Source organism: Microcaecilia unicolor, chromosome 6 (assembly GCF_901765095.1).
Source record: "Microcaecilia unicolor chromosome 6, aMicUni1.1, whole genome shotgun sequence".
In the NCBI taxonomy this organism is placed as follows: Eukaryota; Metazoa; Chordata; class Amphibia; order Gymnophiona; family Siphonopidae; genus Microcaecilia; species Microcaecilia unicolor.
Window position 1 is genome coordinate 194,791,670 of NC_044036.1, and position 16,527 is coordinate 194,808,196.

Consider the following 16,527-nt stretch of genomic DNA (forward strand, 5'->3'; position numbering starts at 1 on the left):
AAGGCTCATTCCACTAGAGCTCAGGCGGCCTCGATGGCAGAGGCCGGGTCCGTCTCCTTGGCAGAGATATGCAAGGCGGCAACTTGGGCATCGGCCCATACATTCTCCAAGCATTACCGCTTGACTGTGGCTGCTCGGGCGGAGGCCCGGTTTGGAGCTTCAGTGTTGCGGTCAGGGATTTCTATGTCCCGCTCTGGGTGAGTACTGCTTCGGTACATCCCACCAGTCTATGGATTGATCAGCTTGATGATATGGAAGGTAAAATTATGTATCATACCTGATAATTTTCTTTCCATTAATCATAGCTGATCAATCCATAGCCCCTCCCAGATATCTGTACTGTTTATATTCTGGTTGAATTTTAGGTTCAAGTTTAGTCTTCAGTTACTTCAGGAGGACTTCGTGTTCAAGTTTTTTCACTTGGATTCTTCAAGAGTTGAGACGAGTTTGTGTTACAGTGAGCTGCTGCATTCCTCTCCCCTCCGTTTTACGGGGCTGGATTGAGATTTAAATTCTGCCGGCACTCCCCCCCGCTTCGTGCGGCTGTAGGGCAGCTTTGTACCCCTCCCGCTTCGGCGGTGCTAGGGTCAGTCAGCTCCTCCCGCGGTTGCGGTTGCAGGATAAGCCAGATCCCCCCGCATCGGCGGGTGTGGTGTCCCTCCCCCGCTCCGCGGGGATGAGCTGGACGGATTCCCCTCCCCTACTTGTGTGGGGATGAGCTGGGTTAATTCCCCTCCCCCGTTTCGGCGGTGGTGAGCTGGGCAGAGTGTCCCTTTGTGGGTGTAATTCTCGAAGTGCTGAGTCCTGCGGATGGAGCTTTGATATCGACATACTGAGGAGTTTCCGGCAGCACATGACCACATATAGGGAGGCAAAAGTTTGCTCTCTATCTCCACCTGCTGGTAGATGGACACAACCCACCAGTCTATGGATTGATCAGCTATGATTAATGGAAAGAAAATTATCAGGTATGATACATAATTTTACCTTTTAGCAACCAGTTTTTATCAGATAACAATGCTACTTTGGCAATCAAAGTTGATGCCACCACCAATTCAGTGTCTGATGACTAGAGTAAAGCAGAGACATCCAACTCCTGGTTTTTGATCTTGCTGAATTGTTACCGATTTAGTTGGTAAATAATAGACTTGTGAAAATGGCGAAATATTTTCTTCACCCACTCCTAAGATTTCTTTAATATACCTTTTCAACATATCTTGAGGAGAGACTGCAAATTGTTTAGGAAAATTAAGAATTCAGAGATTATTACTCTTAGATACATTTTCAAGAGCTTCAGTTTTTCTCCTCAAATATGTCAAGCCTTTTATAATAGTACCTTGAAGCAATTGTATATGCTGCAGTTCCTTTTCTTGTACTTTATTTTGTTGAGTTAACATTTCTAATCCTAGGTCAGTTTCTTTAACATTCCTTTCGAAGGCAGTCAAATCCTGTGCCAGTTTTTGAGGACACATTGCTTTACCTATATCAACTATCAAACTCCATAAGGTATCAAGAGTCACTTCAGCAGGTTTAGTTATATTTAAAGGAAATGAAATCATCAGTACCTTAGAATCCTTTTTAATAGAGGAATCTTCCTTCATACTTGCAGCTGCACCCTCCTCCAGTGTACTAGGTGAAACAGCTACACTCTCTCCCTACGAGGTTTGTAGCTCATTACTACTCCGAACTCCTTCGGGCTGTCCAATAGCCAATTCTTAATCCACAGAAGGACATTTTCTCCTTTTCCGTGACTCAGTTTTCTCAGGAGTCTCTCATGAGGAACTTTGTCAAAAGCTTTCTGAAAATCTAGATACACTGCATCAACCGGCTCAACTTTATCCACATGTTTATTCACGCCTTCAAAGAAATGAATCAAATTGATAAGGGAAGACCTCTTTTGGCAGAATCCATGCTGACTCTGGCCCATTAAACTATGTTTGTCTACTTGTTCTGTAATTTTATTCTTTATAATAGTTTTCACTATTTTGCCTGGCACTGAAGTCAGGCTTACCGGTCATTAATTTCCCAGATCACCCCTGAAACGCTTTTTAAAAATCTGCTTCACATTGGCCACCCTCCAGTCTTCAGGTACTACAGATCATTTTAATGACAGGTTTCAGATCAATAGCAGCAGATCAGCAATTTCATGTTGGAGTTCTTTCAATACCCAGGGGTGTATAGTATATGGTCCAGTTGTTGTATCACTCTTTAACTTCTCAATTTGGCTCAGTACATCTTCCAAGTTCACCAAGATTTCTTTCAGTTCCTCCGTGTCATCACCCCTGAAAACCATTTCCGGTACAAGTAGATTTCTTATATCTTCCTCTGGAAAGACCGAAGCAAAGAATTTATTCAATCTCTTTGCTATGGTGTTGTCCTCCCTGAGTACTTTTATTTCTCCTTCCTGATCTAATGGTCCCACAGGCTTCCTGCTTCTGATGTACCTGAAAAAAAGTGTTAGTGTAAGTTTTTGTCTCTGTGGCAGGTTTTTCTTCATGTTCTCTTTTAGCCTTCTTTATCAATGCTTGGCATCTGGCTTGACAGTGCCTTTTTGTTGTTTTTTTCTTCTTATTTTCTTCATTCTGATCCCTTTCCCTGTTTTTTGAAGGCTGTTCTTTTGGCTCTGAGTGAAGAAATGTTTTCTCTTTGTATTAAATTTAGTACTTTTAAACCATGCTGGCTGTCGTTTGTTCTTTTTTTCCACATGTGGAATACATCTAGTCTGGGCTTCCAGGATGGTATTTTTAAACAACATCCACGCATGATTTAAAGGCCTAACCTTTGCAGCTGATCCTTTCAGCGTATTTTTAAACATTTCCTTCCATTATTTTATATTTCTGATTTATTCTGTAAATGCAATTTACCCCCTTAGCCTCTGAATTGTCCCACAGGCTGACGAGCTAGCCTACAGTTAAACACTAGGTCATAATTTCCCTCCTTTAAGTAGATTACAAATAACTGCTCTTCACTGTCTTTCCTCATGTGTGCGCCCATCACTTTTCTCTCCGATGCTCGTGCTCACTTGAGAATCATGCCAACTGATTGCCTGAGGTAATCTGTTGCCATCTCTGTAGTGAAACTGGGGGGGTGACTGGATTGCATATTGCATTCACACCTCCTTTGGAATATTTTCTACTTTGAATTCCAGTAGCGCACACCAAGCTTCTTCCAATGTTTTAATCCTCCACATTGACTCCTTAGCATGTAGCATGTATTTTCAGATTTTCGGAAATGTGTGACTTCTCTTAATTCCTTTTTCCGCTGTAATATTATTGGCAAGATGTCCTGGAATATTTCAACTTTATCCATTGCACTGCTTCTGTTTACCTTGCTGGTGCCAACATGTGCTTGTTAGTGCTGAAGTCTCTCTTGGTTGGTTCTCTCTCCATGGCCCTGTGGGAGCTGTCATCTGTGCACCTGACATAGCTGAGATCACTTAGGCCAGCTCAAATGCTGGTGTAAATGCTCACTGCCAACTGTAGGTAGTTAGATGCGTAAATGATAGTATTCTATACCATCCATTGCCTCAGGTACAATATTAGGGCAGTGCCAGTACCTGTCATAGAAATTGTAAACCGCATAGTCGCCTCATGGATCACTTGTGCTATATCAAGTGCCAAAAATTAAATAAATACAAATTGTTGCCAAATAGTGCCCATTAAGGCCAATTATAGCCAATAATTAGCTAACAGCCAATTATTGAATTAAATTGCATGTGCAACTTTGTACATCAAGAATAAAGGTTGGATTCTCAACTGTATAGAATTTAGGGTTGTACTATTATTGCAAAGCTTGCATAGAGCTTCAGCTGTTGCCATTTGCGGCACTGATGTTCTCCGAGGACAAGCAGGCTGCTTGTTGTCACGTGTGGGTCGATGTCTGCGTCGGCCCGGGAATACAGCGTTTTGCCAAAGCAAAAATGTTTTGCCAGAGTCTTCTGGCGCATGTGCTGCGTACACTGGCTTCCTGCCACACAAGCGCGTCTGTTTTCCTTTTTTCCACAACGAGGTGCGACTGTTCACGCTATCCAAAAATACTAGGACTAGAGGGCATGAGTTGAAGCTACAGTGTGGTAAATTTAAAACGAATCGGAGAAAATTTTTCTTCACCCAACGTGTAATTAGACTCTGGAATTCATTGCCGGAGAACGTGGTACGGGCGGTTAGCTTGACGGAGTTTAAAAAGGGGTTAGATAGATTCCTAAAGGACAAGTCCATAGACCGCTATTAAATGGACTGGAAAAATTCCTCATTTTTAGGTATAACTTGTCTGGAATGTTTTTACGTTTGGGGAGCGTGCCAGGTGCCCTTGACCTGGATTGGCCACTGTCGGTGACAGGATGCTGGGCTAGATGGACCTTTGGTCTTTCCCAGTATGGCACTACTTATGTACTTATGGCTTTCCCTGTGCTCCTTGTTTGGCCCAGGAAAGAGTCTTCTCTTTTTTTTTTCGCTGTTTTTCACGTTTACGCACTACTTAATTGTCTTCTTTGTTGTTTTTTAAAAAAAAGTGTATTAGGATTTCCTTTATAATTTCTCCTAGTTCTTTTTTACAAGTTAGTTTTCTTTCTTTCTTTTTTTGAATGCGGCCGTATCTAGGTCGTGTTTCACCTTTTTGTGCCCCTTTTATTTGGCACAATAGAGTCCTTTAATTTTGCTGGGGCCATTTTCCTTCCATGTCATCGAGGACACCCAGCGGCTTCAAATGTTGTAGTCGGTGCTACCGGACCATCTCAGGTACAGATACCCATTCCTCGTGTATCGAGTGCCTTGGGCATGACCACATCCTAGCTACTTGCGATCTGTGTTTTCGTATGAAAAAACGGACCCAAGTAGCTTGAGAAGCCCAACGAGAGAAACTTTTTGGGGCTCGGTCCGGTCCTTCGGCGTCGACATCGAGGGAGGCATTGACGTTAGGAGCAGAGGTAATGGTTGCTGAGAGACCAAGTCACGCTGGAAGCAGTGAGGCATAGAGTGGGTCTCCACCTGTCTCGAGGCCTTCTGCTATGCAGGTCCCCCGGGAATGACCATTGTCGGACCCAACCCCAAGGAGACGTGAGGATTCCATATCGTCCTCGTCGGTACCGAGGAGTCTCGATGACTGGCATCAAGCGAAGGCGAAGAAGCTCTATCATCGATCTCCTTCTATACGCAGTGCCGGGAGCTCCAGGGCGTCCAGGGACTCAGCACCCGAGAAGTGGCGCTGAGAGCACCGCTCCCCCTCTATTCAGGAGGTGCCAATGCATTGGTCTCTTTGCAGCCTGATAACTGCTCCCCAACCTCAGCAGATTCTGCCACCGGTTGTTCCACCGACCCACTGCAGCCTTCTCCGATGGCGGCTCTCGACGAGCGCATCCGGGCCCTGCTTCCAGAGCTCCTGATAGGACTGGTGCACCAGTCTGCTTCGGTGTCGGGGGTGCTTGCATCTTCTGTACTGTCTGCTGCAGCGGCGTCTGGCCCTTCATCTGTGTTGAGGTCCTCAGTGACGGCCACCACCCAGGTCGATTCCCCTTCGACATCGATGGAGGAAGCTTCGCCCCATTCCAAGTGGGCGTCAGCCTCTTGACATCGCCATCTAGGATGTCGATCCTCGGCGTCCAGGCAGGCTCAGTCTCTGAGTGCTCTTATCCGATACTGAGGAGGAGCATTCATGGGAGTCAGAGGAAGATCCCAGATACTTTTCTTCCGATGAATCATATGGGATTCCCTCTGAACCTTCCCCTCCACCTGAAAGGAGACTGTCTCCTTCGGAGAGTCTGTCCTTTACTTCATTTGTCCTGTATATGACTATGGCTATAGCTATTCCTTTCCCTATGGAGGTTGAGGATGAGCCCAGGGCTGAGATGGTCGAGGTCCTGGACTATCCTTCTCCACCTAAGGAGGCTGTGATGGCTCCTCTACGTAGGTACTGAAGGAAGTCCACATGCGGAACGGGTCGTTTCCTCTGTCTGGTCCCGTGATCCCGAAGAAAGCTGATTCCCAGTACCAGATCCACGGTGAACCTGGGTTGATGAGGTCTCAGTTACCCCACAATTCCTTGGTGGTGGACTCCGCCCTCAAAAGAGCCTATAGTATTAGAGACTATGCCTCGGTGCCCCCAGGCAGAGAATCCAAGGGCCTTGGACTCTTTTGGGAGGAAGACTTATTAGGCCGCTATGCCCGCCGCCCGAATCCAGTCTTACCACCTCATCACGAGCATCCACTTGCGGAACTCGGTGAGGCAACTGTCTAGCTTGGTTGATGCCCTCCCTCCAGAGTAGGCCGAGCCTTTTCACCAGGTGGGCAGGCAACAGAATGCATGTCGTAAATTCCTGGCCAGGGGCTGTTACGACTCTTGATGTGGCATCCAGAATTGCTGCTCAGGGTATAGTGATGTGCAGACTCTCATGGCTGCATGTCTGACCTGGATCATTCAGTCCAGCAGCGGATGGAGGGATGTACCTTGCTGGGGGGGGGGGTCAACCTTTTTGGTGAGAAAGTAGAGGATCTCGTTGACCAGATCAAGAAGCATAATGATGCTATGGATTCTCTCTCCCACCGGGCGCCTTCTGCTACAATCTCCTCAACTAGGAGGTGTTTTGGGAGGAAGAGGAGTGCTCCCTATTCCTATAATAGGCGTAGGTACACAGGCTTTCCGACAGCCTACCCAGGCCCCAGCGCACTCGTTTTCGTCAACAGCGTGCGCCTAAGGTCCCTGCTGCTCTCCAGCAAAAGCAAAGGACAAGCTTTTGACTGGCTCCAGTTCAGCATAGCCACTGTAAAAGTGTCCGTACCGGACGGCTTGCCGGTTGGAGGGAAGTTAATATTTTTTCGCCAAAGGTGGCCTCTCATAACCTCCAACCGGTGGGTTCTTCAGATAGTCTGGTTAGGATACACCCTCAATCTAGAATCCAAACCTCCAAATTGCCCACTGGGAGTTCATTCTTACAGCTCCCAGCACAAGCAGGTGCTTGCAGAGGAGCTCTCCGCCCTTCTAAAGGCCCAAGCGGTCGAACCCGTTCCACCAGGGGAAGAACGGCTGGGATTATATTGTGCAGAATAAGACAGGGGGCACGTGTCCCATCCTAGACCTAAGGGCACTGAACAAATTCCTAGTCCGGGAAAACTTCAGGATAGTTTCCCTAGGCACCCTTCTTCCCATGATTCAGGAGAACGATTGGCTTTACGCTCTGGACTTAAAGGATGTTTACACACACATCTTGATACTTCCAGCTCACAGGAAGTATCTTCGATTTTGGGTGGGAACACAGCACTTTCAGTACCGTGTAATGCCCTTTGGCCTGGCGTCTGCGCCTAGAGTGTTTACAAAGTGTCTAGCAGTAGTTGCTGTGTCGCTACGCAGACTGGAAGTGCATGGGTTTCCTTATCTTGATGATTGGCTGGTGAAGAGCACCTCGGAGAAAGGTGCTCTGGAGTCTATGCGAATGAGTATTCAGGTGCTAGAGCTACTGGGGTTCGTAATATATTACTCCAAGTTCCATCTCACTCCTGTCCAAAAATTGGAATTCATTGGAGGTCTGCTGGACACGAAGACAGCTCGAACTTATCTCACGAGACAAGGGCAGACAACCTTCTGTCCCTGATGTCCACAGTTTGAGCATCCCAGCAGGTCACAGCTCTGCAGATGTTGAGACTTCTGGGGCACATGGCCTCCACAGTTCATGTAACTCTCATGGCGTGTCCACATATGAGATCAGCTCAATAGACCCTAGCTTCCCAGTGGTATCAAGCTGCGGGGGATCTAGAAGATGTCATCCAACTGTCCACTGTCTTATCGAAATTCTCTTCACTGGTGGACGATCCGATCCAATTTGACCATGGGGCAACCATTCCAAATTCTCAGCCACAAAAAGTACTGATGACGGATGCATCCCTCCTGGGGTGGGGAGCTCATGTAGATGGGCTTCACACTCAGGGAGCCTGGTCCTTTCGGGAAACAGGTCTTCAGATCAACCTCCTGGAACTCCGAGCAGTCTGGAATGCTCTAAATGCTTTCAGAGATTGGCTGTCCAACCAAATTATCTTGATTCAAACAGACAATCAGGTTGCGATGTACTACACCAACAAGCAGGGGGGCACCGTTATCGCCCGCTGTGTCAGGAAGCCGTCCAGATGTGGCTTTGGGCATGCCGTCATGGCATGTTTCTTCAGGCCACTTATCTGGCAGGCGTAAACAACAGTCTGGCCAACAAGCTGAGCAGGGTAATGCAACCTCATGAGTGGTCACTGCAAGATCTTCCGATTGTGGGGCACCCCCTCGGTGGATCTTTTTGCCACTCAGATCAATCACAAGGTCCCTCAGTTCTGTTCCAAGCTTCAAGCCCAAGGCAGACTAGCGCCAGATGCCTTTCTCCTACATTGGGGAACAGGCCTTCTGTATCCTCCCATACCAACTCTAGTAAGGAAGACTTTGCTGGAACTCAAGCAAGACTGCGGAATCATGATCCTGATTGCACCCTTCTGGCTGCGTCCGATTTGGTTCCCTCCTCTTCTGGAGTTGTCCTCCGAGGAACCGTGGAGATTAGAATATTTTCCAACCGTCAACACTCAGAGCGAGGGGTCGCTTCTACATCCCAACCTCCAGTCTCTGGCTCTCACGGCCTGGATGTTGAGGGCTTAAAATTTGGCTTTTTGGGTCTTTCAAAGGATGTCTCCTGAGTCTTGCTTGCTTCCAGGAAAGATTCCATGAAGAGATGTTACTCTTTCAAATGGAGGAGGTTTGTCGTCTGGTGTGACAGCAAGGCCCTAGATCCTCTCTCTTGTCCTACACAGACCCTGCTTGAATACTTTCTACACTTGTTAGAGTCTGGTCTCAAGACCAACTCCATAAGGGTTCACCTCAGTGCAGTCAGTGCTTATTGGCGTGTAGAGGGTAAGCCTATCTTTGGACAGCCTTTAGTTGTTCGCTTCATGAGAGGTTTTCTTTTGTCAAAGCCCCCTGTCAATCCTCAACCAGTGTCATGGGATGTCAACGTCGTTCTCACCCAGCTGATGAAAGCTCCATTTGAGCCACTGAGTTCCTGCCATCTCAAGTACTTGACCTGGAAGGTCTTTTTCTTGGTAGCTGTTACTTCAGCTCGTAGGGTTAGTGAGCTTCAGGCCTTAATAGTGCATCTTATACTAAGTTTCATCACAACAGAGTTGTCCTCCGCACGCATACTAAGCTGAAGGTAATGTCGTTCCATCTGAACCAGTCAATTGTCTTGCCAACATTTTTTTGCACACCTTGGACTGCAAGAGAGCATTTGCCTTTTACGTGGAGCGGACGAAGCCCTTCAGACAGTCCACCTAGTTGTTTGTTTCGATCTCAACAGGAGGGGAGTCACCATCGGAAAACGCACAATCTCCAGTTGGCTAGCAGATTGTATTTCCTTCACTTATTTATTTATTTAACACATTTGTACCCCACATTTTCCCACCAATTTGCAGGCTCAATGTGGCTAACATCAAACCGTAAAGGCAGTTGCTGATCCGGTAACTATACAGATAACGTGGAGGGGCATAATTGAACGGCGCCGGCCATCTATATTGCCGGTGCTGCAAATAGCGGTCCCAAACCTTATTATCAAAAAAGATGGCCGGCCATCTTTCGTTTTGATAATAAAGGTCGGGCCGGCCAAATGTCAGATGGCAGGTTTGAGATGGCCGGCATCAGTTTTCACCGATAATGGAAACAGAGGCCGGCCATCTCAAGCCTGGCCAAATCCAAGGCATTTGGTCATGGGAGGGGCCAGCATTTGTAGTGCACTGGTCCCCCTGACATGCCAGGACACCAACCAGGCACTCTTGGGTCACTGCAGTGGACTTCAAAAATTGCTCCCAGGTGCATACCTCCCTTACCTTGTGTGCTGAGCCCCCTAAATCCCCCCAAAACCCACTCTCTACAACTGTACACCACTACCATAGCCCTTAGGGGTGAAGGGTGCACCTAGATGTGGGTACAGTAGGTTTGTGGTGGGGTTTGGAGGGCTCAACACTTACCACCACAAGTGTAACAGGTAGGGGGAGGATGGACCTGGGTCCACCTGCCTGAAGTGCACTGCACCCACTAAAAACTGCTCCAGGGACCTGCATACTGCTGTCATGGAGCTGGGTATGACATTTCAGGCTGGCATAGAGGTTGGCAAAAAAATGATTTTTTTAATTTTTTTTTTTTTTTTTTGGGTGGGAAGGGGGTTGGTGACCACTGGGGGAGTAAGGGGAGGTCATCCCCGATTCCCTCCGGTGGTCATCTGCTCAGTTGGGGCACTTTTTTGAGACTTGGTCCTAAAAATAAATGGACCAGGTGAAGCTGGCGAAATGCTCCTCAGAGCCAGCCTTCTTTTTTCCATTATTGGCTGAAGCAGGCCATCTCGTAACCACGCCCCCATCCCGCCTTCCATACCCTGCTGAAACGCCCCCTTGAACTTTGGCCGTCCCTGCGACGGCAAGCAGTTGAAGCCGGTGAAAATCGGCTTTCGATTATACCGATTTCGCCGGCTTCAGGAGATGGCCACCCATCTCCCGATTTGTGTCGGAAGATGGCCGGCCTCTCTCGAAAATAAGCTGGATAGTGTAGAGGACAGGGAGATCAAAAAAACGTGGTATAAGGGTGAAAGGGTAAAAGTGGTCAATATGGTCCATTAATTTGCTGTGTTGCAGAATATAGGGACTTATGTTGGATCCTTGGGGTAGGCCTTTCCGAATAAGCTGGTCTTGAGTGATTGCCTGAAATTAAGAGGATTGTGGATTGTTTTCACAGCTTTTGGCAGTGCATTCCATAGTTGTGTAAGGTGGATGCATAAATGGAATTATGCCCAAGTTGGGCTGACTCAGGAGGGCCATGTCACGGCTCATATTGTTAGAGCCATGGCTGCGTAAGTGGCTCACTTAATGTCAGCCTCCATTGAAGAGATTGGCAAAGCTGCAACGTGGTCTTCAGTCCACACATTCACATCACACTACTGCCTTGAGCAGGATACCCGACGCGACAGTTGGTTTGGGTAGTCAGTGCTGCAGAATCTGTTTGGGGTTTAGAATCCAACTCCACTCCCCTAGGCCCGTTTTGTTCTGTTCTAGGCTGCACTCTCAGCTAGCTGTATATAGTTTCAGGTTAATCTACGTTATGTCCTCGCCGTTGTGAGGCGCAATTGACCAATGTTCATTGTTTTGAGTGACCCAAAAAACAACAAGGCAAGCGATCTGCAAAATCCAATATGGAAAAAGAAGCCAGCAGATCAATATAACATCAGAAAGATTTTATTGAAGATACCGCATGTAAACAAATAGCCCGACACAGGCCGTGTTTCGCCCACCAAGGGCTGCGTCAGGGGCTACAATAAACAAACATTGAATAATAATAAATAAAACATCAAATTTAAAATATAAAAACAACATACCACCATAGTTTCTCATATATTCATGAACAAATAGATAATGTATAAGCTATAAAATGATAATAAAATGTTATACATACATGTATGTAAAATCTAAACATGAATAAATGTGGTTTACATAGAATGGACCACTTAATACAAATAAATAAATCCCACAACAAAAAACACATTATATGTATTTAAAAATTGTATATATATACAAGCATGTATACGATTCCCAACATATATATAATAAATAATAAATATCTATATAAGAACATATACATAAAAACAGCAAAGCAAGGGCACTGATATACAGCATTAGACCTTGAGCATATATAAATATGTGAAAATATTGTGTAACATATTAATAAAAATGGAGTGGTGGACACATACCTAATTTGAAACCTTCTGAAAGGAGCAACTCTAAAAACGGAAAGCCTTCGGATAGTGTCTCCGTTATACTAGTGCTATTTCCCTCTCTGACAAGTAGAGGAGTGTGGTAGCCATGTTAGTCCACTCTTAAGGTTGTCAATAGAAATCAAACAAAATAAAACATGGAAAAGAAAATAAGATGATACCTTTTTTATTGGACATAATACATTTCTTGATTAGCTTTCGAAGGTTGCCCTTCTTCCTCAGATCGGAAATAAGCAAATGTGCTAGCTGACAGTGTATATAAGTGAAAACATTCAAGCATTACTATGACAGTCTGACAGGGTGGGAGGAGGGGGGTGGGTAGGAAGTATGCATGGGGACATCAAAGCATATTATTGATATTCTAACAGGGTGGGTGTGGAAAGGTGAGGGGAGGGTATCAACAGAGACATACAGCTTTATGGTTTATAATGGGCTAGGAACCCCAGATCCAGCAGGGTTCCCACGCCTGTTGGTCAACATTTTACAGGACCAGGACACTGTACCAGTGACTTCACAGTGAGAATCCTCAAAGGTAACTTTAAAACCATACAAGAACGTAAGACCTTTGAAGTCAGAATGATTGAATATTTTAACACCCAACAGAAAGGACTTAACAAGGATCTGGGGTTCCTAACCCATTATAAACCATAAAGCTGTATGTCTCTGTTGATCACCCTCCCCTCACCTATCCACACCCACCCTCCCACCCTGTTAGAATATCAATGATATGCTTTGATGTCCCCATGCATACTTCCTACCCACCCCCCTCCTCCCACCCTGTCAGACTGTCATAGTAATGCTTGAATGTTTTCACTTATATACACTGTCAGCTAGCACATTTGCTTATGTCCGATCTGAGGAAGAAGGGCAACCTTCGAAAGCTAATCAAGAAATGTATTAAGTTATGTCCAATAAAAAAGGTATCATCTTATTTTCTTTTCCATGTTTTATTTTGTTTGATTTCTATTGACAACCTCTCTGACAACAATTGCATGCAGCATTTAGTGATGGTTCTTTCTCCCCTCCCCCTTCACTTTTGACTTGGATTTTCAGGCACTGCTCATCTCGGTTTCATTTTATTGCGCTCTGTTTGGTTTTTTAAAAATTCCCCTTCCTGCACATATATTCTCTTACTGTGAACGAGTAACAGTAATACTTTAGAGCTTTATGGTGTTTTTTAATTATTTTAAACAGATATAACCAAGTATAACCCTTTATTGTTAGACACCTTTGGCACGTAGTTTTAGAGGTTTTTTTCTGACAATACGCAGCGAGCATACACACCATAGCACTATTTTTTCTGACACAGCAATATATAGTATAACCATGACATCATTCCATTAGATGTTTCTCACATACATTCAGTATATTGTGCATCTCCACATCCTGTTAGTATGGACAGTAGTGATTGTATATACATTATTCATTTTCATTTTTAATTTTCATTCCTTATTTTTTGGACAGTCATTTTAGGCATCTGCTGTATGCGCTGTTTTTTTCCAATCTATTATACACCATAAGTGAGTAACCTTTTATTGCATAATCTTATTCATATTGCTATTTATTTTTGTTTTTATTTCTTATTTTTTAATGTTTCATTATTATCATCTTTTATCATTGCTGGTTTGATATAGTGTTTAGTGTTTGATTACATTCATATTTTTAGGTTTTCCGTTTTTAGAGTTGCTCCTTTCAGCAGGTTTCAAATTAGGTATGTGTCCACTCCATTTTTATTATTTAATATGTTACACAATATTTTCACATATTTATATATGTTCAAGGTCTAATGCTGTATATCAGTGCCCTTGCTTTGCTGTTTTTATGTATATGTTCATATATAGATATTTATTATATATGTTGGGAATTGTATACATGCTTGTATATATATACAATTTTTAAATACATATAATGCGTTTTTTGTGATGGGATGATTTATTTATTTATTTGTTTTGAGTGAGCCTGGATGCTAGGGATACCCCACATGTGAGAACAAGCAGCCTGCTTGTCCTCGGAGAAAGCGAAGATACTTACCTGTAGCAGGTATTCTTTGAGGACAGCGGGCTGATTGTTCTCACCAACCCTCCCACCTCCCCTTTGGAGTTATTTATTTCATATTCTTTTGATTTAACTGAGATGCGCTCGTGGCAGGCAGGAAGTCAGTCCACATATGCACGGTGCGTGCAGCACGTGTGCCAGAAGACTCTGGCAAAACTTTATTTTTGATTTTGTAAAACGCTGGATTCCCGGGCTGACGCAGACGTCGACCCACATGTGAGAACAATCAGCCTGCTGTCCTCAGAGAATACCTACTTACAGGTAAGTATCTTTGTTTTATGTTCTCTGGGAGGCAGGTTTAATGTTACTGCTTGGGATCATTTAACTGACACGATAAATATATATTATTTTGGTTGATTTCCCTTTCCTTCTGTGTTCAGTTTTGTTATGTACCTATTATGCTTCCAGCTTTATATTTATCATAAGGTTACATTTTGTCTGATACAGGTCTGATTAATTTTTATCTATTTTGTTCTATGTGCTGTCATGATGATTTTCTGAATATGCAGGATACCAAAATTCATGAACTAAGTAAAATACTTCATATCTGCTTTGCAGGGAGGTAGGGAGTGCTGGTTTTATGGAGTATTTAAAAGCTCTGCAGTTATGGAAGGAAACCTTTTTTTTTTTTTTTTTTTTCCCTTTACTCCCCCCACCCCCAAATACCAAGTAATACCTAATTCTGTAAAATAGTTCATTGCCTCCAAATATCTGTATTTTGGTCTACTTTTCAGCTGAATATTATATGTGCTACCTTATAGATCAGTGTACTACAACTTGTGGACCTCTTGATCAATGGTTGTCTCCCATGTTTTGCTTGGGGGGGGGGGGGGAAGTTCCTCTTTCAAAGTACATGCACTCTGCTCTGCAATCTTCCTGCAGAAGTTGTGTGACAGGTCCAGGCTGTCAAAAAAAAAAAAAAAAAAGCTCGGACCTATCAAACATACCAATGCAAGGGGTCTCCAGCCCCCCCCCCCCCCCCAACCCCTCCTCTCTGTACCTTGAAGACTGAGGAGGGAGTAGTACTCTATTCTCCTTCCAGCATCGCCTCCAAAATAGCAGTGCCCTGCCAGTGCATCCTACAACGTAGGATTTGCCACAGCAGCAGTGCCCTTGTTTGATGCGTTGCCCGCTGAGCATTTGGGAGAAGTAGTTAATGCCCTATTTAGCATGCATTTGCATGCTACTTGGGTTCAGAGACAGCGAGCTCATTGTTTCACGCGCTTGCCGGCTCTAATGGGGCAGGTGCTAGTATGGCGCTAATAGCCTGTAGTTGTCCACATTTGCTTCTGATCATCGGGGCCTCTGTGTTTACTTGATGAAACACTGTTTTTGTTTTTGCTTTAGCTGTTGCCCATCTTCATGCAACTTGGATCACGGGAGCTGATGATGCATTACATTGACCTTAAACGCACCAATGATGTTCTCCTCACTTTTGAGGCACTCAAGGTAAATTATGCAGAGGTTTGATACTTAGTTGGAGAAGCACTATTATTTCACAACTACAGTGTGATGATTTTCAGAAGTTGGCTTTACTGGACAGTGTGTTCAATTATCCTCATTTGGTCCTGTAAACAAAAAAAATAGTGATCTGATTGATAGATTCATGAGATGGTGATCTATTGGTTGCCTGCCATTTAATGGACTGAGGGAACGCAAGGCCTACTCTTTTGGAATTTTGAGTTTCAATAGTAGCTCAAGGTGAGTTACATTCAGGTGCTTTACTATCTACATTTGTATCTGAGGAAGGGAAGGATTAAGTGACTTGCCCGAGATCACAAGAAGTGGCAGTAAAATTTGATCTCTGGCTTCCATGATTCTCAGCCCACTGCTCTAGCCATTTAGGTTACTCCACTATACATGCAGTGTAACTTACTTCTGATTGTTATATAGCAGTTGGGTTGATAAGATATTAGTCCACAGCATTGAAACCATTTCATACATCCAACATTTACTTAACTGTTTTGCTATCGAAATGATAAATAGTAGTAGTAGTAGTGAGCCAAAGGAAGGCTATAAACCAGTACAGCTTTAACAAGTTCAATTCCTTGGGTAAAGAAAATTTTACTTCACTTTCGCAAAGCAGTGGCGTAGCCAAGGGTGGGCCCGGGTGGACCCAGGCCCACCCACTTTAGGCTCAGGCCCACCTAGTAGCAGCACATCTATGATGTGGCTGGCAGGGTTCCCAAAGTCCCACCATCCAAAAACTCCCAACAACTGTCCCTCCTATTTACCTTGTAGTTAGCAGATCTTCACCTGCAGTGAGCAGCGACTGATGCATACTGCTCACACCAGCACCACAGCCTTTCCTCTGATGTATTCCTGCCTATGCAGAAACAGGAAGTTGCATCAGAGGGAAGGCTGTGGGGCCATCATGAGCAGTGTGTATTAGTAGCTGCATGTTGCCGATGAAAATCTGCTATTTAAAAGGTATGCAGGGGAGGGGGGGGGGGGGTGTTTGAGAGACCATATGGCATGCAGGTGAGAGAAGGAGAGACCACCTGTGGGATGGGACATGGTTCTTCTGCCCACCCATCTTGGGCCCAGGCCCTCCCAAAATTGGGTGTCTGGCTACGCCCCTGTTACAAAGTATATAAGCTAATCCTTAAATTAGCAACTAGAGTGCATTCCCAGCAATACATTGTTTTAGGAGTATGTGCAGTTTATTTTAAACATGTTTCCATAGCATCCCACAGATC

General features: G+C 44.7%; 1 protein-coding gene across 4 annotated transcripts in view; it reads left to right on the forward strand.

The window, feature by feature from the left end:
* The window catches only part of DCAF1 (DDB1 and CUL4 associated factor 1), a 648,223-nt gene that overhangs the window by 185,480 nt on the left and 446,216 nt on the right, over nt 1-16,527 (forward strand). For all 4 annotated transcript variants that reach the window (XM_030205586.1, XM_030205587.1, XM_030205589.1 and 1 more), the window contains one exon: nt 15,176-15,277. In XM_030205586.1, the coding sequence (XP_030061446.1) occupies nt 15,176-15,277 (102 nt within the window). The remainder of the gene's footprint in view (nt 1-15,175; nt 15,278-16,527) is intronic.